The sequence below is a fragment of the Sander vitreus genome, chromosome 12, assembly GCF_031162955.1.
Source record: "Sander vitreus isolate 19-12246 chromosome 12, sanVit1, whole genome shotgun sequence".
In the NCBI taxonomy this organism is placed as follows: domain Eukaryota; kingdom Metazoa; phylum Chordata; class Actinopteri; order Perciformes; family Percidae; genus Sander; species Sander vitreus.
Window position 1 is genome coordinate 22,723,765 of NC_135866.1, and position 23,115 is coordinate 22,746,879.

General features: G+C 41.8%; 3 protein-coding genes across 3 annotated transcripts; 2 read left to right on the plus strand and 1 right to left on the minus strand.

Annotated features, from left to right (window-relative positions):
- The first annotated feature begins 1,171 nt into the window (after positions 1-1,171).
- On the plus strand, positions 1,172-7,593 carry LOC144526931 (uncharacterized). Its single transcript, XM_078264683.1, has 4 exons — positions 1,172-1,573; positions 1,854-1,981; positions 2,587-2,668; positions 5,536-7,593. The coding sequence occupies exons 1-4, from the start codon at positions 1,324-1,326 to the stop codon at positions 6,492-6,494; spliced, it is 1,419 nt and encodes a 472-aa protein (XP_078120809.1). The 5' UTR covers positions 1,172-1,323; the 3' UTR covers positions 6,495-7,593.
- A 1,617-nt stretch (positions 7,594-9,210) lies between these two features.
- LOC144526934 (E3 ubiquitin/ISG15 ligase TRIM25-like) lies at positions 9,211-19,509 on the plus strand. The gene is made up of 6 exons (XM_078264692.1): positions 9,211-9,751; positions 9,921-10,238; positions 11,033-11,116; positions 11,207-11,291; positions 11,378-11,467; positions 13,699-19,509. The coding sequence occupies exons 1-6, from the start codon at positions 9,494-9,496 to the stop codon at positions 13,800-13,802; spliced, it is 939 nt and encodes a 312-aa protein (XP_078120818.1). The 5' UTR covers positions 9,211-9,493; the 3' UTR covers positions 13,803-19,509.
- On the minus strand, positions 16,770-22,779 carry tox4a (TOX high mobility group box family member 4 a). The gene is made up of 9 exons (XM_078264691.1): positions 22,298-22,779; positions 22,145-22,210; positions 21,722-22,021; positions 21,358-21,603; positions 20,873-21,205; positions 20,683-20,763; positions 19,869-20,585; positions 17,759-17,901; positions 16,770-17,633 (listed from the first exon to the last, which is right to left on the minus strand). The coding sequence occupies exons 1-9, from the start codon at positions 22,400-22,402 to the stop codon at positions 17,576-17,578; spliced, it is 2,049 nt and encodes a 682-aa protein (XP_078120817.1). The 5' UTR covers positions 22,403-22,779; the 3' UTR covers positions 16,770-17,575.
- Between the last annotated feature and the right edge of the window lie 336 nt (positions 22,780-23,115).

Genomic DNA, 23,115 nt, shown 5'->3' on the forward strand with positions numbered 1-23,115 from the left:
AGCTCTTAATTATGCTGTTATAGTTTTAGACTGCCGGAGGACTTCAGTTTGACACACTGAGCTTTTCTTTCCTCTCTCTTTCCATCTGTGCGCATCCATGTCCCAGAAATGCTTGCTACTAACTTAGCTCTGGGGAACTTATTCCCCGGAGTCCTTATGTTTTTTTTTTTGCCCAGAAGTTTTCTTTGGATTACGGTGGCATCTAAATCATGGTTGCAGCTGTCGCCGTGGCCCTGCTCCGAGCCCTGCTATGCCCTGCTACTCTCTACAGAGCCCTGCTACGTACTGCTATGCCCTGCAGTGACCTGCTACGTCCTGCTACGCCCCGCTACGTCCTGCTACGCCCTGCTATGCCCTGCAGTGCCCTGCTATGTCCTGGTATGTCCTGCAGTGCTCTGCTACGCCCTGCTGTGCCCTGCTATGTCCTGGTATGTCCTGCTATGCCCTGCAGTGCCCTGCTACGCCCTGCAGTGCCCTGCTACGTCCTGCTATGTCCTGCAGTGCCCTGCTACGTCCTGCTATGCCCTGCAGTGCTCTGCTACGCCCTGCAGTGTCCTGCTATGCCCTGCAGTGCCCTGCTACGCCCTGCTACGCCCTGCAGTGCTACACACAGCAATACACTGTAAGAGCAAATTGTGTTTAACCATGCGGGATTTAGCGCCAGCAAAGACGATTGGGATTGGTTTGAAGAAATGCAAACAACCCAGAGCGTTTTTTTTTTCTCTTATCCCAGAATGCATCTGTGGTGTAGCCAGACCTTATTTCTCAGCACTGTGCAGATCATTGACATATGGTGCAGATAGGTCTGGCAATGCCAGACTATATCTACGTCCACACTGCAACAGAAAATGTTCCACTGTGACTTCGACTATATAGTCTGTATATTTTGTATACACATTGTAGGCTAACTTATTGTTTTGCTATTAAAACTTAAATTTCCTCCAAAATGGGCAAACAAATTATTGTTCTGCCATATTTTTATACATCATAAAAAATACAAATACACAGAAATGGAGAATGGAAAATTAGAGGCCATGTGTCGGCCATGGATATATTAAATTAAGAGAACGCTGTCTTCTATATTTTTGCTCCGCCATTGCATGGCCTTTACACTCATCTCGTGATGTAGGATGTATACTGTCTATGGTAACTGGCCGTCCCCCTCAGTGTTTGGCGCGCCTGCGCCGGAAAGAGACACGCCTCTTCTTTCTGCAAGCCATGTGGCTGTCGTTGGTAAATAAAGACCTCTGCTAATTTTTAACTTCCATTTTACTCTGAACTTTGTATACAAACGCGGACTTTTGCACTGTCGGAGCAGCCAAAATGTCTGCGGGCGTCGTGAACCTCGAGGCGCAGGTGGAGTCGGTGCTCGGAGCGCTGGTCAAAGCTGCTACGGCGGAGTTAACCAAACTGTTCGAGAGCAGATACCGAGCCTCGGCGCTGGATGTGGATGTGGGCCGCACTGAGGACAAAAAAACAAATGAGACACTGGATAGTTTAACGACTGAGGACACCACGCGTAGCATCGGAGTGCAAGTGGACGAGGACATGTATCTGCCGTTTGAGCGTTCTGGTGCGTGTCTTTGGAGCTTTAAATGCTATGACTTCCTGTTTACGTCCACGAGTAGGATGTAGAGTGCACACTAGTTGCTTTAAATGCATGACAAATTCAGAAAGATGATCATTGTGTATGCACTCAGCACACATTCAGCTTGATGCTTATGTACATTTAGTTCTTGCACACACTTTGTTCATTTGAATTTGCACTGAACTCCTGCATGGTGTTCCCAAATATACTGTTAAGGAATGTATGTGTGCCTCTGTCTTAACCCCTCCCCCCCTCTTCTCCACAGGACTCTCAGATGGTGATTGTTTGAGGGAGATCAGGGAGGAGGTGGAGGGGTGTCTCAATCCATCTGAAATCCCATCGTCTGAACATAATGGCCAAGTTGATCCGGAGTGGTCGCCTCTGAAGGAACAGGTTAGTGAGGATATAGGAGTGTGACAGACTGAGTGAAACTGTGAGCAACTTTGTAGTTTCGGCAGCTTTGTGACTTGTACATTAGCACGTCATCACATCATGGCCTGTTTTTATACAGTACCTTTTAATAGGATGTGTTGTCCCAGTATGGAAGTCCATAGGGGACTTTATTAAAATGATATGTAAACTTGAAAATATAACTCTGCAATAGCATTATAGTTTTCAGTAAAAATGAAAAATGCAATAATCCATTTTTATTTGCAATAAGCAATGCAGTATGTGAAAATGAAATGCTAATTTGCATTTCAATATTCACATACTGCATCGCTTATTGCATTTGAAAATTGTCTACTGGACAGTAGGTTGTCTTTGAAAATAAAATGTCAAATGCTGTTTTCATCTTTCAAATAGTTAGAAAATTGCATTTTTATTGTGACTCAAATAATGCTTGCATGGTCATAGAACGGCCATACAAGTATGTAAAAATTGGAATTATATTATTAAATATATTAAATATGTCCCCCTATGGGCTTTCATACCCATATTTGTTGTTCCCATAACATCCAGTGCAGAATGCAAATGTGTTATGTTCTTTCTTTAAACAGGTTGTGGCAAAGACTGTAGATATGGTGGAGTTGAGCGGGATTGAAGCAGAGTCTCCAACTCGGACAAAAGTTATTTTGCATGGTAAGGAAAAGCTCTGTGACAGGGAGTTGAAATCCAAGGCTAAAAAACACTGACAAACAGAGACAAATTATGCAAATGTTTTTAATCTATGAGGATTTGAATTATTGTGTACTAACAAGTAGGACTGCAACTATAGGCCATTAGTTTAGATTCCATCAGCACATTTTACAAGTGGGAGTTGCAGATAAAAGAAAGTGCTCTGAGATATTAACAGGACAGTGTTTGTTAGGCCATTTCGTTAACTTCTAGAAGTTGGAAGTTTTTCGGCCCATAACCCATTTTTTTTTAAGAAGCAACATTGGAGAGATAAAACAAATGTTGTGTCTAATATTGATATGCTTGTTAGGTTGGTTGATACAAATCATCTGTCTTATCATTGGTCAAGCTTTTTCCTCCTGCATTGTGCTGTTAAAGAAAAACAGACACACATAAACGTGACCTATCCCTGTCAAGTGTCGTAATGCATGCTGGGATAGGCTCCACTCCACAGTGAACCTGAAGCACATGGGAGAAGTTGGTCTTCAGGGCTCTTAGACCAAAAGCATTTTCTGCCAGAATGCTTCTTAGGTTTAGGCCACAAAACTACTTAAAGTTTAGGAGAAGATAGTGGTTTCGGTTCAAATAAACCCTTTCAGGCAGAAAGCCCTAAAAGCTAACTAACCTTGAACAGGATAAGCACTTTAGAAAAATGGATGGATTAACTAATTAGATTACACATAGAGAAGCATTAAAACAAATACTCGGGATTCTAGTCATTGCACAGACACAAGTGTCACAAATTGTCCCACTTAAAGGCTTACTAACACCAAGTGGTAGCGTCGGGAAACCTGGACAAACTTGTGTCTCCCCCCCGCAAACCCTGATGTTTATTGAAAGCAAATTCTACAACAATTCTACGAGATTTTTTTAAAATATCAAACGCAGCACTTATTAAGTGATACCGTAGATAAAACGCGAGGCTGCATATCATATCAGTGCATCTACCAAACCTTTCTACATTTCACTAATAAGTATCCACATCTCCACCACAGAGTTACCAAGGTGAGGTGAAGTCACGCTGCCCGAGCTTACGGTAAAGTGTGCAGTTCCATTAAAAGTATGTACATGCTGAAATTTGCCACGCCTAATAATCAAACATCTTAAGCAAATACGGCTGATCTTGTCTTATGATAACTTTACTTTAGATTTAAGATGCCCTGAAGCTAAAGAGAGAAGACAAATGTTGTGGCAGTGATACCTTGGTGCACTACTTGGACTTTTCACCGCTGCAGAACTTATTTAAAACTTTTGCCCTGTTTGTCACTGATCCCGTCCCTTTCAGTCAAGCAGCCCATTTACTGTTAATCTGATGGCAATTTAACATGTTTGTGTCGTGTCCGAATAAGCACCATGGCCGCTTTACGTTAGGGTGACCAGACGTCCCCGGTTTCCGGGGACAGTCCCCGGTTTTGGTGAGCTGTCCCCGGTTTTCACTGTGAGTGACAGACCCGAAATTGGAATGAAAGAAAGAAAACATTGACCAAACATATAGTCGTGCTGACTCGCGCACCCTACACGTGCAAACTCAAGCCAGAGCAAGCGCTGCTCAGAGCTCAGACCTGTTCTAGAATGTCCATATTTTACGATGCTAAAATGACGTTTATGTACATGGAGTCTGGTGGGTTTAGCGAACGCAATTTTGCGGACTTTTTATCTTTTATATTTCACAAACTCTTCACTCAACACATGCATCGGTACAACAAGCGGTCCCTGAGTAATCCGGTTTTGAAATCACAACAAAATTTCTACATGGTCTCCAGCTTTGGGACAACATTATAATGTATTCTCATGTAAACTATTTATGTCAGCACAGACATTTTTGTAAATTGCTTAGCCAGTGTATCCCACCATAATGGTTATTATATTGCCAGATTCCAGACAATCCCACTTACAAATATGAATATATATTTATACTGGTATGCTTCCTAGTGACATTAATGCAAAAATATGAAGAAAAAACTATTCCACCTGTGTGTGTGCATGGTTACAATTCTGAAGTGCAAAATAGTTCAGGCTACAGCACAAATACAGTATTTCCATCCATAGATAAGAATAATCAAGTCTTACCTCTGAATTTCTTTTCAAAGTGCACCAGATTGATGCATTTAAACGTTAAAATAGACTAAATGTTCTTACAGGGGAGCATGCCCATGGACCCCACCCCACCCCCCCACCCCCTAGGGGGGCTTGTGCCCCAGTGCAGCTCTAGGTCTTGTGATGCCCCTGGGCCAGTTCCCCGTTTTAAGTTTTACAAAGATAAAAACATTACCTTTTTTGGACTTATTTACGCTTCTGAGCCGAAAATATCCCCGGATTTTGTCTCAGAAATCTGGTCACCTTACTTTACGTAATCTGATGGCAAACTGAATGCCATCAGATTAACCTAAAGGCTGCACAGGGTAAAAGACGCAAAGAAAGAGAGATACGCATCTTGTACCGCCTTCAGTTCTAAGATCACGGCAGTACATTTCATGTCTCCTCCCAAAATAAGTTTTAAAAGCCTGTTGGAGAACAAAAAACACTTTTCTTCCTTATTGTAACACTTTTAACTCACTGCTGTTCTCTCTCACACACCAGGTGCCAAATAATGTGCAAGCATTGTCTCTTCCCATAAATGTACACGTCTGAATGACAAAAAGTAATCACTTTAACAGATAGATAAAGCCAACAATGATACATATTCCATGTATGAAAAGGGACTTTTTATTCAGTCAGATAGCAGATAAACAAGAAGCTTTCTAAACATGGTGGAGGGATGTTGAAGCTGAATGAGAAGAGGATGGTGGGAATGTACAATATAACTAAAAATGCATCTTAATCTTTTTCAGTCTCCGCAGAGACATTAAGACATGGACCTAAGCAAAGCTCACCAGCTAAACCGAAGCTTATCGTGATCCAACCAGATACGTGTGATATCGTTTCCGGAGAGAAGGTTAAGTTTGTCTGCCCGTTGATCCTCAAGCCAGAGTCTCCAGCTCCCAAAACTGACAGTTCAGAGAAGCCTGTTCAAACCGAGCCTCAGCAGGTCTGTGTCAGCACCGCCAAGGGCACCGCCTACAGCCCGTCCCCGTCTGATGGAGCTGTGACTCCTGCTCAGGTTGGGGTTTGGGAACGGATCCGCACGCCAAAGGAGACGACAAATAACCTCCACATGAAACTGAAACTGACTTCTCCAGAGCAAAAGCTGATGAGTCCATGTGTGGTACAACTGGTGGACGTGCTCACGGTGCCTGAGTCAGCGATGAAGCTTCAGGATGCTGTTGTCAAAGGTCATGATGCTAACTGCAAAACTGGTTGGCCTCTGCCCAAAGACCTCCGCCGCCACCAAGGTCTTCACACTGGCCACCGCCTCTGCTGCTTCACCCCCTGTGAAAACGGTGTTTGGCGGCTTCAGAAAGTGGTCACCCACTCCCGTGATGGATACCCTTGCAGCATCTGTGGGAAGACATTCAAGCGGAGGAAGATTCTCCGGCGGCACGAGCGCTTTCACACTGGAGAAAAACCATACCCGTGCACTATGTGCTCTAAGTCGTTTGCACTGAGGAAGAGCCTCCGACGCCACTTGAGGTTTCACACGGGGCAGAGGCCGCACACCTGCACGCAGTGCGGCAAAAGCTTCCGTCTGCGAGACAATCTGAAAGCACACCTGAGGTTTCACTCTGGGGAGAAGCCTTACAACTGTGCCACTTGTGGCAAGATGTTCAGGATCCTAAAAAATCTGGAGAAACACAAAATGAGCCCGTGTGGATTCTTTGTTCCTTCATTCAGGACAATTGCTGGCTTGTAGCAGTGTAAAAACAGCTGTCAGTGGCTGGTTGTGGGGGTTTCATCACTTTCTACCTCAGACTTAAAACACTATCGTTTTTTTTGTAGAATATGGTCATGTAATGTTCAGATAAGAAAGTTAAAAGGCTATGAGAGTTTATAAGAGTTGTACAACTACTTGACACTTTTTTGTATAATACCTTTTGAAAAACAGGATCAGTCTGCACAATTAACAAAGTATACTACATATGTGCTGAAAAACATCACTGCTCCTTGGAGATTGCTGTGTCTTGTAAATGGTTTGGAACCATGGATGTATAACAACCAGATCTCAAAAATGGCGCCTATTCAGTTCATTGGAGTCGCTCGCCTGGCTTATATACTGAAAACATTTCTAAGCTTCCGGATTGACTTAAGAGATATGCGGCCCACTGAATGTGTGCAGTAGAGTTTTTCAGATATCAAAAGTCCAAGGACTAACAATTCAGAATAGAAATAGTCATAATCAACCTGCAGTTTGCAGTTCGTTGTGTCCTGTCATCAGTTTTACAGGAGTTTCTTTTTTTTTGGGTTGCAGTGGGATTTTTTGTTGCAATTCCGCAGGTAGGCCACTGGACAAAATTGGCTGCAGGGCTGAGCGCAATTCCTGGGGCCCTGGTTGGAACGCATCAGTAAAATTGTATGCCTTTGTGGGTACAGATAGAAGATATCTGGTTGTTTTGGATGGGCAAAATACAGATCCTCACCGGCCAGCCTTCCACTGATGTTTCTTTTGTATGTTTATACTCTTTTTATGTTATGACTTTTTTTACTTTACACTATGTCTCTTATCAAAGAGTGTTTGGTTTTGTATTCATGTTATGATAACTGAATGTATTTAGACTTCTTTCCTGACCTAGATGTCAAAGACTATCCTTGCTGATTTTATAAGACATTCTGTTTTAATGTTATGTTAACGTGTACATATGGCCAAACAAATGTCATTGGATGTTCTCTTTTTTTGAAACCGTTTAAAAAAAGTTTTTATATTATCCAATATACATGTCTGCGTTAATTTTTTTTTTTTTACTTCTGATGCTATATAAAATGTTCTTGTGTATTAATAAAAAATGTTTTGTGGCAGATAATTGAGTTATTTTGTTGTGTAAATCCAACAACACTCAACACACTACATTCAGTCTGGAGGAAGGGCAGGACTTTTAAATAAAGCACCCGTTATAAGAGGTTTATACTTTGTAACTAATGGCTTAATTGATAGTTAATAGATAAATTACTAATGCTTAATAGATCGGTTATGAAGCACTTTCAATCTAATGGTATAGCCACTACATCCTAGCTACTTTATTTTCAGAATAAGACTATTAAGTAGTGGTGGGAGAAGTATTCAGATCTGTGAAGAAAAAGTAGCGATACCACAGTGTATAACTACTCTGGCCCTGCATTTAACATCTTTCAAAATGTACTTAAAGTACCAAAAAGTAAAGTACTAATTATGTAGAATGGCCCATGTTGCAGCTGGTAAAAGTATGTCGGGCTATATGACTATTTCTGCCAGGTAGCTTATTCTATAATAATATAACATAATTTGTTTTTGTTTTATTTATACTTTTTATTGAGAATAATCCAAATATACATAGTAACCTATGCTGTAAATTAATGTAGTGGAGTGAAAAGTACAATGCTGGCTTACAAAATGTAGAAGAGCAGAAGTAGCATAACATGGGAATACAAGTACATCAAAACGGTACTTAAGTACAGTATTTAAGTAAGTGTACTTAATAAGATTTTGGATTTTTATTCCATTTGGGATGAATATATTTTTCCGATCATGCTTTGGGAAGTGTAATGTTGCCATGGAGCTAGCCTGATACATTCGCGGGAGTTAGTCAGTTAGCCCTGGTTACAGGAAAAGATGACTGAATACGTTGATTGATGATTGATACAGGTCAGAACATATAATATATAATACATTCATGGCTTTACCAGTGCCGCGGTTTTTAACTTAATATGTACATTTTTGTTAATTTAGCTACGCCATGAAAAGTCTGGTTAGTTTTGTTTTTGTAACTGTAATGTTAACCAAAACTAGACTGTAAATAGTTGTGGATTAGCTAACGTTAACTAGCTAGCTACTTCATGCTCAGCTAAATTGGAATTTAGTTTAATATCGCTGGACATAGGACGAATGGAAAAAATAGTGACAGTTCACCAGAAGTCTATGGGTTGTATTGCATTAGCTACATTATCACAGTTTAAGATTATTGTATAGCTCTTACACAGCCATATGGTACAGCCACACAGGTGTTTTCAGTTAATTTGGCTGATTGGACTGAGTTGGGAGCCCACAGGTGTAACCAACATTAATGGTAGCTCTGTACATTTGGGCCACGATGACAGTCGGCATGCAAAAACAGCAGGACTGGACTAACACTTGTATTGATCAGAGCCAATATACTCGTGTTAATGATTAGTCAAGATGTCATTTGGAGGAAAATAACAATACAGATGTCGATGACACGTTCTCAAACTAGCTACAACCGAAGTCTGCCTCAGAAGTCTAATCAACCCACAAACACGTGTTTATTTTCTACACACTCTATATGAATAAAAAAGTATCAGTTTCTAAAAATGGTTGTCTTGTTTTTGTAATATCTAATGACGTTTTGGTTTGTGTCCTGTATTCAACTTCAAAATATCTCGTCTCGAGTCTCCTCCTGTTAGGCCCCGCCCCACCAGGAAGTACAAATATAAACTCAGCAGTGCTTTCACTTTGAGCATTGTGTGTACGGAGGATAAGACAAGCAATACTAAGGGCATCAGCTTTAGCTTTAAAGGTAGGAATAATTGTACTGATTAGTAGTACTCCCGTGATCTTGTGCTACGGCTGGTGGGATAATTCATAACAAATGAAACAAGTGTTTACAAAGGCAGCAGCTGAGTGCTGGACGAACTCTGCAGTTAACTCCTTCCTGTATGCTTTTTTCATGCTCACTGGCACTCTTTGAAGAAGAGTGATCAAGAATGGAAGATACAGAGAAAACAAAGCTTGAGGAGTTGCTGATGTGCCCAGTGTGCCAGGACATCTTTAAGGATCCTCGGCAGCTGCCCTGTGGACACAGCATGTGTATGGGCTGTCTGGAAAACATGATGGATCACTCCTCAGACATTCCCTTCCGTTGCCCAGACTGTAGAGCACACTTTGGACCGATCATTGGGGTGCAGAAGAGCTACGCACTGGCCAACGTCGTGGAGGACTTCAGGGTGAACAGGAGGAGAAGGGTATCTGCTATAATCACTTTTTCCACCTACAATCTTTTTAATAGTGACACTTAGAAGATGTAGAGAATAAACTAGAATAGTTGTGGACTGGTAAAACTAATCCTCAAAAGTGGACAAAAATGTCTAACACACCTTTTCCCACATGTCATTATCTGATTTTTGTAAACAGGAAGAGCAGACAAAAAGTGTGTATTGTGACTGCTGCCTGGAGAACAAAACTCTGGCCATGAAAACATGTCTAAAGTGTGAGGTGTCGCTGTGCAAAGAGCACGTCAAGGACCACCTGGAGCTGCCGGTGTACACGGGACACCCCTTGGTCGGGCCTCTGGGTGACCTCCCGGAGAGGAAATGCCCACAGCACGAGGACGAGGTGCTGAGATACTACTGCAACACGTCCAGGCGCTACATCTGCAATGTGTGCGCCCTGGAGAGCAAGCAGCACAACCTGGCCACTGAGGCCTCCTCCGTCCTGCGGAGACAGCTGACTGTAAGTTTTGAATACCACTCTTTTACACTATATTACACTGGAAAAATCTTGGCATCCTTATGTATGGATTATGGAAGGAAGTTTGTGATAGCAACAGTTTCTTGTAAACAGAGTGGGATTAACCACATTGACATAGGAGATTCCTGTTGCTGCATGTCATGTAGAAAAAATTTAAAAAATGTTCTGGTCCCTGAGAATCTGAAACCTACCCGCTCCACCTAACTTCACCCCATGGATCATTCGGTCATTACAAATTCATGCTGTGCCCAATCACAATGTTCGTTTACAATAACTTATGGGTAGAAAACTCCTGCTTCCCGTACATACAATTTAACGGCGCAAACAATACTCTCATCTCATTCATCTAAAATGCATGTTTTGATGCTTTCACACTTACTCACTAACATTAGGTCGGAGACCTAATTTACCTGTTGGGCCACAAACTAAAGACACGGACACCACCCAAACTAGCAGTTAGTCCGACCGGCGGTGAGATGTTACTGTTCGTAATACTAGATTTGGTTTATCAAAGAAACTAGCAAAGCAACACAGTACAGAAAATAAGCACAGCAGAAACTAAAGTTTGCCGATTTCACATATCTCTGCAATTCAAATCAACTGCCTGAACTGTGTTTTAAATTCTAGTGGGGATCCCAGAGTTTCCAAATTTAAAAATAGATTCCAGATATATTATACTGTCAGATAGTGTAGAATAAGATGTTTTTTTCCACCTATAAATAAAAGGACAACTGGATGTTAAGGGGTTTAAGTAGAGCTGTGTGTGTATTCAACAGGAGTACATGGACCAACGCTTCAACATGCTCAAAGAGCAATCCAGTGAGTCTGTAAAAAAACTGCAAGAAGACATTCAACGTGAAGTAAGCTCTGTTTACTAAATTCTCAATATCTGTGACTTTTACAGTTTGTTTTCAACACTTGAGATCTAAAATGTATTTTCCTCCTGACAGAAACAGAAAGTGAACCCCGCCGACTCATCCCTCAACAGTGTCACAGTGGTGCTGCTCTGTTTGTGGTTCATTGTTCTGTATTACGGTAGGAGAATGCCAAGCTCTAGTGTTGTGTTTGTCTTTGTATGTGTGAACGTTCACTCACTGATGTCTATCTTTGTTTCCCACCAGCTTACAACTACTCTGTGGAAAACCAGATGCTAACGGAAGCGCTGGACAAGCAGCAGAACCGTGTGCATCACATTTATTCCATCATCGCAGGTAAGAAGGAAGGTAGTTAGGAGGAGCAATACCACTTTCCTATTTGTCTGTTAAATATGAAGCTGCCGCCTGCAGATGGTTTGGTTAGCTAAGCATGAGCACTGAAAGCAGGGGCAAACAGCTATCCTGGTTCTGTCCAAAGGTAATTGTTTGTTTAATCCGTATAAAAACCAAAAGTGTAAAAATAACAAGTTGTGGTTTTACTGGAGGTTATGAGTTGGACTATTCCTTGGTTAGGCACAGTCTTTGCTGGTTGCCAAGCTAGCTGTTTCTCTGTGCTTTCAGTCTTTGTTATACTAAGCTAACTGGCTTTAGCTTCTTATTTACAGTATCGCACACTACGTGAGAGTGGCATCGTCCTTCATATTGTACTCATGGCGAGACAGCGAATAAGCGTATATTTCCCAAAATGTCAAACTATTCCTTTAAAAGCCTGATGATAGTATATACAGTAAAGTAGACATTCTCCATCGCCATCTTGGTGCTGAGCCAACATGTGTAAATCAAAGATATACAAATAAATCTGTGACCCTTTCTCAAGGGCACAAGTTAAAGGGATACTTCACCGATTTAGCATTAAGCTTTGTATCAGTAGAAACCCGGTAGTATTTTTGAATGACCGTGCTTCCCTCCCTCATGTCCCGCTGAGACGAGAGATCTCTGTATTGTCGGTCTGGAAAAAAGCCTCTTATGATGCAAAAATCGTCATTTTGCGTCATAAGAGGCATTTTTGCCCAGAGGCTATGGACTACAGCCAGTAGTAGTAGCTACTTCCGCATGTTTCCAACCCGCCCGTAGGGGGTTGGACTGTCGGCTTTCCCAGAGTATTCCCGAGGCAAAACGAAGGTCAGCCATGTTGAAGCATCGCTAACAGGGAGCTCCGTCAGCGGTGTGGAGGAGTGTAAAGCAGCTAGGTTCGAAAGTTAACGCTAGTCGGCCACCTGTTCCATCAATCCTGCTTGCAAGTGTCCGCTCATTAGACAAGAAACTGGTCTACATCCAATGAAACTCCCAACGCGAGTTCAGAGACTGCTGTGTTTTTGTTGTTGTGGAAACATGGCTGAACAACAGTGTACCGGACTATCGGACAGACGGAATCTGCGGCGGAGTGGGATTAAAAAAATCTACCGGGAAATTTCGTAGACCACCAGCCCTCGGGGGGCAGAAATAAGAGGTTGCTGCGGCCCGCCGTACAGGTCAGTTTGACCAGCGGGCAGCAGCAGTGGGCGGAGCAGGCAGCGGCGGCGGCCAGAGCGAGCAGTAGCAGGTGCGGCGGCTGGAGCAAGCAGCTGCAGCGGCCGGAGCGGGAGATCACGGGGGGACGTCCTCAGCGGTGAAACGCGAACAGGGGCCGGAGTATAACCTAGCTAGGTGGAAAGCTAACGCTAGCTGGCCACCTGTTCGATCAATCCTGCTTGCAAGTGTCCGCTCATTAGACAACAAACTGGACTACATCCAACTTCAACGAAACTCCCAATGCGAGTTCAGAGACTGCTGTGTTTTTGTTGTTGTGGAAACAATAGTGTGCCAGACTATCCAGCCTGTTTCTCTGTCGCTGGGTAAGAATGGAGATGGGCTGTGTTAACACGGACCTGTGCAGAAATTAGCTGCTTGTATCCAACTAAATGCTAACTGCTAGTGGAGTTTGTGACTATTTAATGCCGACCATTCTACATTCCACGCAAATTTATAATCGTGTTTACAGTCCACCAAGCACTAATGCTACTATGCGTTAGCTGAACTTTACGGAGCATATGTGTGTGCACTAGCTAAATGTAACCTGTTTCGTATGTCGTTTTTATATAATGTCGTTTTTATATATTTTAAATGTGTAGAGCCACGGAGAAACGTTTCGTGTATATGGTTGAAATGACAATAAAACACATTTGAGTTGAATGCTGCCTCACTGTCTGTAAACGGTAGGCGTGGCTTGGGAGTGGAGTCTAAAGCAGCTAAGCAAGTGCATTCTGGGATTTGGTGTCTTTCATCCATATGAGCCAATTTTCTGGCTTATTTTGGCCTAGAAGGCACCAATTTCTATACTTTTTCCACATTTCCACTACATAAGTGACCCAATTTAAAGATATATTCGTCTTTCCAACGGTGAAATATCCCTTTAAAGTCAACTATTGTCTGATCTGATGCACCACTTATAGGGCAACCTCCTTAGGAAATCAGCCAACTTGTACAGTATAAACTTGTTTTTTTCTCTTGTTTTTATCCCCACATAGAACTCTTGGTTGATCATCCAATGAAGAGCAACAGACCTCCAGAGACAGAAGATCAAGGTACAAAAAATGATCTGGTGGAACATTGGAATGGAAGTTTAGGTTAAAGGGCACTCAGATGTGGAGAGAACTATGTGTTTGTGTTGGAGTACATTGACTAGCCTGATGGAGATGACCCAACTTCGAGAGAACCTGTGCCCTGTACTATCGAGATGCGGCAATGTAGATAGTCATTGTTTTCATTAAAGATAAATAAGCAGACAATGATTGTGTTTACATGCACATTAATATCCTGGTTTTGATCATATACTGGATAGGATGTCAACATGTTATTCACATCGCTGTTATCATGATTTTAATATTATCCAGGTTTCTGATTGTCTGCATCGTTTCTGTACCAACTGAGTTGCCTCAATATTTGAGGATGAACTCTGTTTGGTTTCTGGCTGCCTGAACTGAATTTAGCTAATCTTCAGTAATGGAGGATGAAAGAAACAACAGAATGATTATTTGCATCACTTTATTTCAGCTTATACGCCATCATTACACTGTTAAACATCTGATTCTTCTGCTTTACTTACTGACTATTGCATAACTTAATTTGAGGACACACCTGCGAGCATTGCAAAGAATTATCAGAAACCTAGGTGAAGTGTTTACATTTCCAGTTTTTATCGGAGTGCATCAGCTCACTCATTTCCAGGTTTATCAAAACTGGGATAAGGGCTTGTTCACGTTTCTGGAACCAGAGTATGGTGTTTAGATGCACAGACACTGAAACACATAATCGGGTGCCTCCAGTAACCGATCATAACATGGATACTAGTGTGCATGTAAACACATTTGTTATGCTGCACAGAGTCTCAAAAATGCACAGAAAATATGTGATAGGGCAGCACACAAATCATTATGATACAAAATCTATTAATGCACAACATGGATCAACAATTACACATGTTCATTTCCAATGTTATTTGATACATAGCTGAATGTTTCTTTGCAATATCTTTTTAACAAAATTATGTCATCACCTAGGATTTTTAGAAATTATTTAGTTTTTCTTAGTAAGTCATTATATTAATTAAGTCTTGCTATATTGAGAAAAGTTTATATATCTAGCTGAAACTTGCAGGCATACACATCATATCTCCTGACAGTCATTGTTGCCTTATACATTTGATTTTGCATATCTCTCTTTCTCTCCATCTTTACAGAATGATGTATGTGTTAAAAGTAAAATAAAAATGTGTCAGAGTCACGACATGATAAGGCAGGCTTGTAGAAAAGTGAAATGGTGACCTTGAGGGGAGTGGTGTGCAATAAAATGTTCCTTATTGCAAATATGTAAACAAATCAAAGGTTCCTAATAAATTCCATTGAGAATACATACAGGACATTTTTTACCCATGTTATGCATTTTGGGGTAGTAATACAAACATGTTTTTTATGAAAAAATAAGCAAAAATAAACTGTTTGTAATGTTAAAAAACAATGAATTCATGAAATAATAAAATGGATAACCTGCAAAGATATAAAACATCTTGGGTCACTTTTGACCCATGTTGGGCTTCAGAGAGTAAAATGTAACTTTTGCTGAACAGCAAAACAAGTGACAACTAGAAAATGCATTTCCTGCAGAAAATGCTTGTGAATGCTGAAAAGCTAAATTGCTAAATCTTAACTGGATTGCTGGCATGATTATGTAAGAAGAAGTTGAAGTAGTGAGAATAGTTGGAAAAGTGGGAATGGTTTTAATTAGTACAAATTTCATTGAAATGTTTAATAATACTAATAATGTACTTAACAGTGGAATAATTTAAGGTTTTATTGAAAAGAAAAGTTATAGTATAGGTATGTCGAATAAAGTGATGAAAAAGTCATAGTATAGTTTATCGAAAAAAAGTCATAAAAATGTCATAGTATATTATGTTGAAAAAGTGATTGATACGAGGGTCAGAGTCTGCAGTGCCCACTTGCTGCTGCTAGTTGCAGCAGTGCTAACCACTTACTTTGCCAGACCACCCTCCACACGCTGCTAGTCCACAGAAAAAACGATGATAATGATAATGGCATAATAATGCAGGTACACCTTTTCAAAGATCAACTGGACGTGGAACAAAACAACCAAAAATAATAAATAAAATGGACTCAGTCTCTGTTAACAAAAAATGCACTGGAATAAAAACCAAACACTATCAAAAACAATAAATAAAATGGAAATGTTTCCGGCCGCGATAATTTCCATTTAAAAATTATCGAGCTCATTTTTATTTAACGTGCGATTAATTGATTTATTGCATATTGCGACAGGCCTTAAAAGTATGTATAGTATGTGTGATTAACAGATTTTTCCTTTTTGTTTCAATGTATTATATGGCTTTGTTGAATACTGGATTCTGATTAGTCAATTGCGACATGCTAGTCTGTTATTTCTGAATAACAGACCGTTGCTATGGACGCAGTTCTGATCATAGATTTTGGAGAACCATTTTTTAATCAATAAAATTATTTTTATAGCAACATTTTTTGTCAAATTAGTGATTACTTTAGGAAGTAGTCGTGTGATAAGCAAGACCTTCGTGTCGGGGTCCTGCATCACACTGTTGGGGTTCAACTCGCAATAATGAGCCGCTTGCTCTGCATTTATCTTACATAAATATGTAAGACTAAAATCAGGTTTTCTGGTGCACCAAAAAGAAATGAACTCTTCAACCTTTAGCTCAATATTTCAAAAACAGGTAAAACTACATACTTGTAAAATAATTCAAAAGAACAAATGTTGAAGCTGAATGAGCTGAAAGCAAAACAGACTACAGTAACTACCTTTTTTTCTACAAACAAAAACAACACTAAATCATACAAATTCTACACAAATGGGGTCAGAACTCTGACTTTGCCAAATGTTTCTTTGGAGATTACACATTCAGCTTCTTGAGCCATTATGAAGTACAGGATAAAGGAAAATAAAAAGATGCTAACAGATTCAGCCTATTGGCTACAGACCAAAAGGCATGTTTAAGTTAGAAAAGTTACAGCATTGCTTTAAGAGACAAAGACAAAGAGGAAGCACTGGATTCAGCAAAACTGCTCATTTATTAAGAAAACATGAAAGTCAAGATTTTTTTAACAACAATGATCTGAACAGAATGTGTTACAAAAAATGAAGGCAATATTAAACTTAGGCCACTATTCTCAGCACAAATACAAGCTGTACAGTGATACAGTTTCCCCACTCAAACTTAGGCATATTTCAGCCTTTATTTGTAATAAGGAATTGTTTCACATGCTTAGAGACCTGACACATTTCAGAGCATGGATTTCAAATCAGCAAGCATTGTACAATGTCTCAAACTGCTGTAAAAAGGTTGAAATGTTCTTTGTCAGAGCGTTTTGAGAAACCGACTCCAACAACAGTACAGTTACAGTAAACAAGTACTGACCTGTGTGGGATTTAGTAAAAAAAAAAAAAAACTAATAGAATACCATTGTCTCGACCAACTTTGATACTTCATTGTTCTGATCTTTTCTCTAGCTGCCTTGAAGTCCCTTGATGCCTGACTAAGAGCTGTATACATAATCAAACATACCACTACATTATTATCCTTACCTTTCAGTAAGTAACAGAGTAGTCTGTGTGCTAAAATACTAACGTGGAATCGCTGTCCTACTTTAGTGTTATTTAGCAATACTACTCGTTTATTGTCCTGAACAGCAACTGTCAAACCTACAGTACATGTACCAAACAGTGAGAGAACTGCGGTGAAATGCATTTTTTGACGATTCTGTGTTGCATCACTTCTGCATCGGTCCTTCAACTATTGACACTTGTTTATAGTGGAAAAACAAGTATTCGGTTGATGTGATTGGTAGCAGCTGCTCTTTATTTCACTATTCCCATGGTCTGATTCCTGATCGAGCACCACGCCTTGAATATCGCTCTGAAAAACAGAAAATGTGTGTATAAGTATAGTATAAGTATAATAAGTGTGAAGAGAAGAAAACTTCTCTAAGGTCTAATGGAAACAAAAATGTATACAAGTGCATATTTCAAACCTCTACACACCTGCAGTGAGTAGCCACACATTCGTTGCTACAGTATTCTTTGTCCCAGTCGTCACTCTCTACGGCTGGGTTGTTACAGCCCGTCCTCACACACACACTCCTCATCGTCGTGGCATCACTGGACCCATTCACCTCCATCTCTTCCTGATAAAAAGGGGAAATGCATGGAAGAGCAATTATTAATATGGGTCTGGTTACTTGCAGCAAGTACAGTCAGTTTACAGCACTTCCGCATAAGTACAGAAAATGACTGTCGATAGCCTTTAACAGTTAGACTGGGTAAACCCAGCCCGATCTGCCGGGGATTTGATTTCGACCGGCAGCTCAGGCTGGAAACCTGTACATTTTTCTATCCTGCTTCCGTTACAAATCTGCAGGGATCAATCACAAACTGGCTTATCCACCTGCCGCGCTATTGGCGGGTTTAACACGATGACGATAGAGAAGCGACGGCAAGCAGCTTTTTGTTTACATTCAGTGGCGGCCACCCAAGCGCAGCAACTCGTTGATGAAAGTACGTCACCCGGATCGTTGGTCTGATTGGTTGAAGGACTATCCAAGTGCGTACAGAGTCATTTGAACTATGCCCGTTGATCACGCCTCTTGTGCAGTAGAAAATACAGAGCAGACTGCCCAGACAAATGTTCAATCTTAGAAGATTGAGCTTGGTCTGGTGATAGCCAGACTATTTCGGCAATTCCGGCGTAAAACGAACCTAGGGGTTAATCACAGATGTGTACCCACTCTGTCGTTCTCTGGGACATGTTTTCATGCTAATCGAATGAGTTTGGAGCTTGAAACAAGCTAGCGTGGACCGCTGATTAGCTTACAGCGCTAGTATTCGGGGCACATGGAAAGTCAAAACAAATTGCTTATTATACCACTAAAAAGGATTAAAATATCACCACACTTCAACGGTAGCATAGTGAGGGTCCCTACATGTTAACCGAAGCATTGAGAACATTGCAAGCGTACAGACAGTTTATTAAAAAGATAGTTTAGAAAGACCGTAGCTCCCAAGACGGCGGCCGCCTGTATACGAGAACGTGACTGTTTTTATAATCTATAATCTTTAAATCACAGGGGATTTGGGACATTTTGCACTAACCAAAGGAAAAAAAAGATTTCATTGTCACTGTTAACCAATATAAAACACAATAACTGATTGCATAAGTATTCCCCCTCTTCAAGTCCGTGCCTTCGACAGCAGTTCCATCTTTGGGTCTATGTACATCTGGAGGTGCATTTTTTTTTTTTACCCAATCGTCTGTATGAAACTGCCCAAGCTGTGTCAATTTGCATAGGTTTGTTGAGTGAACCACATTTTTTTCACTAGCCCAGATGTCATGTGAGTGTTTTCAACTGTAGCTTTCTCTTTGCCACACTGCAACGGTATTTGTGTGCACAGCATCTATTATCTCAGTAATGGAAACATATAGCTACTTCAGTGCTGCTGTAAGCCTCTTGTACAGCTGTGCCATATTCTTTCCATTTTCTAGTGACCCCGACTCTACTCAGAGATGCAGTGCCTTGGAATTTCTCCCTGCATCCTTCCCCTGATTAGAACGTTTCACTAAACCGTTCACATATTTGTTAGGATTGTTCCTTCGTCTTCATGGTGTTGTTTGACTGGAAATTAACTGACATTTCAGATTCAGGTGTCTGAACTTTAAAATCACGGGTGATTTCCATTCAACGTATGAACCATTTGGCTGTACCAGTTCTATTGGTCAAGAGTAAGAAGAGAGAGAATCTAGATAAGTGACAAACAATCTTAATGAAATGCTGTAAAACAAACCAGATGTAGTGGCACTATTGTAGCAGCAAGTAGGAGGGATAACATTAAACATCTTCCCACAGTGGCAAAGAAGATTTGGCAGTTGCTTTAAAACTTTGATCCAGCTGAATCTGAACAACAGTCTGAAACTTGTGAAAATTAGGAATCTGTTACCATGACAACAGTTTGGCCCTGTCTGAGAATATATTATAATCCAGTTTCAAAAAACTGAACTATTCAAAATTGCCAACAATCAAATTAAGAGTTATTTGTGGATAAGCACGGTCCCAGCCTCACACAAAACTGACAATAACAACGGATTACGACCATTTACCTCTTCTGAATGCAGCACTTCTGTAACTTCATCATCGTCTGTACTGCCTGACGTGTCTGTAGAATTCACCACCTGCACCGACACGATGGGTGCAGACTGGGCCGATGTAGTCACGGTAGATGACACAGCCACCGTCTTAGGGACGATAATCGGCAGAGCCTCTTTGCTCTGCAAGGACGCAGGAACTATTTTTATCTGGAGTGGAGGTGGAGGTGTAGCCGTGACGGACACAGGGAGACCTAGCGTGGTGCCTCCTTCGCGGGGCTTGGCCTGTAAGGGTGGAGGTGCTGGCGCCATTTGCTGGAGCCGCGGCGGAGGCGGTGCGTTCTGCATCTGCTGCAGCGGAGGTGGCTGACGAGAGGCACCCGACACTACCAGCGTGGGCTGCAAAGTGCGGACCCCTCCGGGCAACACAGTCACCAACTGGCCCCCCGCCTGCAACATGTGCTTTGGGATTATGATCTTGGTGATGGTCTGGGCCGGAGGTACCGCAACCGCTGGAGCAGAGACTTTGTTGGCCCCTGTGCGGGAACGTGTGGCCCTCTCTGGGACGTCCAGGATGATGTTGGAGGCGCAAATGTTTGTGATGGTGTTCTCCTCCAGGTTGGTGGTCGCCGGGCGGACGGCCTGGGGACCAGCAAAGGGAAGGGCTGCGGGTGTTGGATTGACCACCGTTGGAGGTGGTGAAGGAGCGGTCTCCATCTCCTCAGTGGCTGGCTGTGATGAAGACAGATAGAAAAATTGAAAAGCCATATGATTGAAAATCCCATACAGCAATCACCTGGCTTTCCTTTAGAGGTCAATGTGATTTTACCTGCGTGAGCTGGTTGGCTCTATAAGCTGCCAGTGCTTTCAAATACTCCTTTTTGGCTACTTCTGTCTTTCTCTTATACACCTAGTGAAGACAAGATAAGTACCACCAACAATCATTTTTCTCCCCCAAAACTGACACAGTACATTAATATATATATATTATATATATATATATGTATGTCTTCTTATACCTGTTTCTGTTCTTCTGCCAGGCTGTCCCACATGGAGGCCACAATTTTTGACACCTCCCCAAAAGAGGCATTGGGATTCTGGCCCTTAATGGCTGCCTGGGTGTCTCTGAAAAACAGTGCGTACGCTGAAACCGGCTTCTGTGGTTCATTTGGGTCTTTCTTCTTTCTTCCTTTCTTAGTGCCCACCACCCCAGTCACTGAGGCCAGTGTGGCCGGCTTCCCCCCGCCCCTCCTGGCCGTAGCTGGAGACAATGAAGATGTAGGAGCTGGGTGGGAGGACATGTGGGAGAGGGAAGAGGAGAGATACATGGGGGAGTCTACCAGCACACTTCTCTGAGTAGGGAGAGGAAAAGTGGAAGAGAGGGGAGAGGACATATTAGCTGTAGGATCTAAAACATTAAGCATGGAATCCAAAATGTATACAAGACTGCCATAATACATGCAAGTAAACATAAATGTAGACCTCTACAGGTGTAAACCCTCACCTTGAAGTCATCCATGTCCTCATCCTGCAGGGAGCCCGCTGGCGATGGTGTTGCAGACAGCGGCTGCTCATGAGTCTCTGAAAGATGCCCAATGTTATCACCCCCAAGACCCAGTGCCAGCTCAGACGGGTTAATAGTGCTCAACTGGCTGCTTCCCAAAAGTCCATGACTGATGTCGCCAAGTTGGACATCAATGGTCATGGGGGAAGAACTGCTGAAATGTGAACCACTGGAATTCCCCAGTTCCTGCAGAGGGATTAGAACACAACAAGTTGCCAACAATTCTTAACTGCATTCATGAACCACTAACATTTAAACACACTAAACAGCATTCTGTGTGAGGGTCCACAGGTAAAGCACTCACCAGAGCAGATGAGCTCAGCAGGGCTCCCCCTCCAGCCTGGCCCATGGCCCCAAGGTTCAGCTGCTCAAGGCCTTGAGACCCAGAGTTCACAAAGGTGGAAGCAAAGGAAGGGTCATTGGCCTCCACTACCAGGTTGCTAACAAGGCTACGGGAGCCTGAAGGTCCCCCGGTACCGTCTGACCCATCTGTCAACTCAAAGTGGGACACTCCATCACTGATGCTCAGAGTTGGGTCTGGATCAAGGGAGATAGGGGGTATCTCAAAAACCTCATCCCCGAGACTGGGAGTATGGAATGTTTGCTGTATGTGGAGAAAGAGACAGAATAATAGGTCAGTCCTTAATGAACTGAAACACGTGTAAAGATCAGCACAATAAAGACTCTTTACTCTGTACTACCATGTTGCTTGAATTAACTCGCTTACCTCAGCGGACAAAAAAGGGTGGCCCGCTCCACTGATGGTGAGATAACTGTCGCCGCCTTCTGGAAACTGAAACAGACCGTTAATATGAAACTAACTAATTTCTATGAGTCAAAGCTGACCTTTCCAATTAAATATTGGTTATCGTTGGGTTACCTTATTTTCCTCAGAGTATCCGCCATACGCTTGGGTGTCCAAGAACTCCGAATCAACATTTTGACCACAACCATCCGAAAGGGCAGAGTAAAAATTAAGGTCCATTTTGAGATGTTTTACTCTAAACGAACTATCACACGCGTTGTATACTTTGTTGAAAAGGGGGGTTTCTTAACCGAACCCATTTAGGTCAACTATCCGAACATTAACTAGCTAAAGCTGCTAGCGGCTAGCTAGCTAATCTCTGGCTAGCATTATGTTACGATCGAGGAGATGATCCTAGGATACCTTTGAAGCCCTAGGGAAAACTGGGACAAGAGGGTATTTGAAGATGTTAGCAGCCAAATAATCGCAAAGATGACAAAATAGTACGCATTAGTTCCCCGGGGCGCAAAGCTTACTGGAGGCCCAACACAACCCCATTCATATGCTGCTGTTACGCTACCACCATGGCATTTCCGAACCGAATAGCTAGCTAGCTAGTGTGTTACATTCACGGGCTGTGGGGAAAATTGCCAATGCTTCATGAAACACTAGCGTCACCTACGGACGTGTGAGAGATAAACTAAACTCAGGTTTTCACGATAGCTACATTACAAAACAATTACTTTAACTTACTTTTAGTTTAATGTTAAAGCCACATTTAACGTTAGCCTGGTTTTGACGTTTTTTGACCGTTAATCACCAAATCAATGCTTACTGGCATTCATTTAATGACTATGTTGCAATATTATTAGGTATTTGTATATGCCTTTTCTAAACTACATTAAACAACCTTTAAGTTAATCAAAAAAGATGTACATGTTTTTGTATTGCAT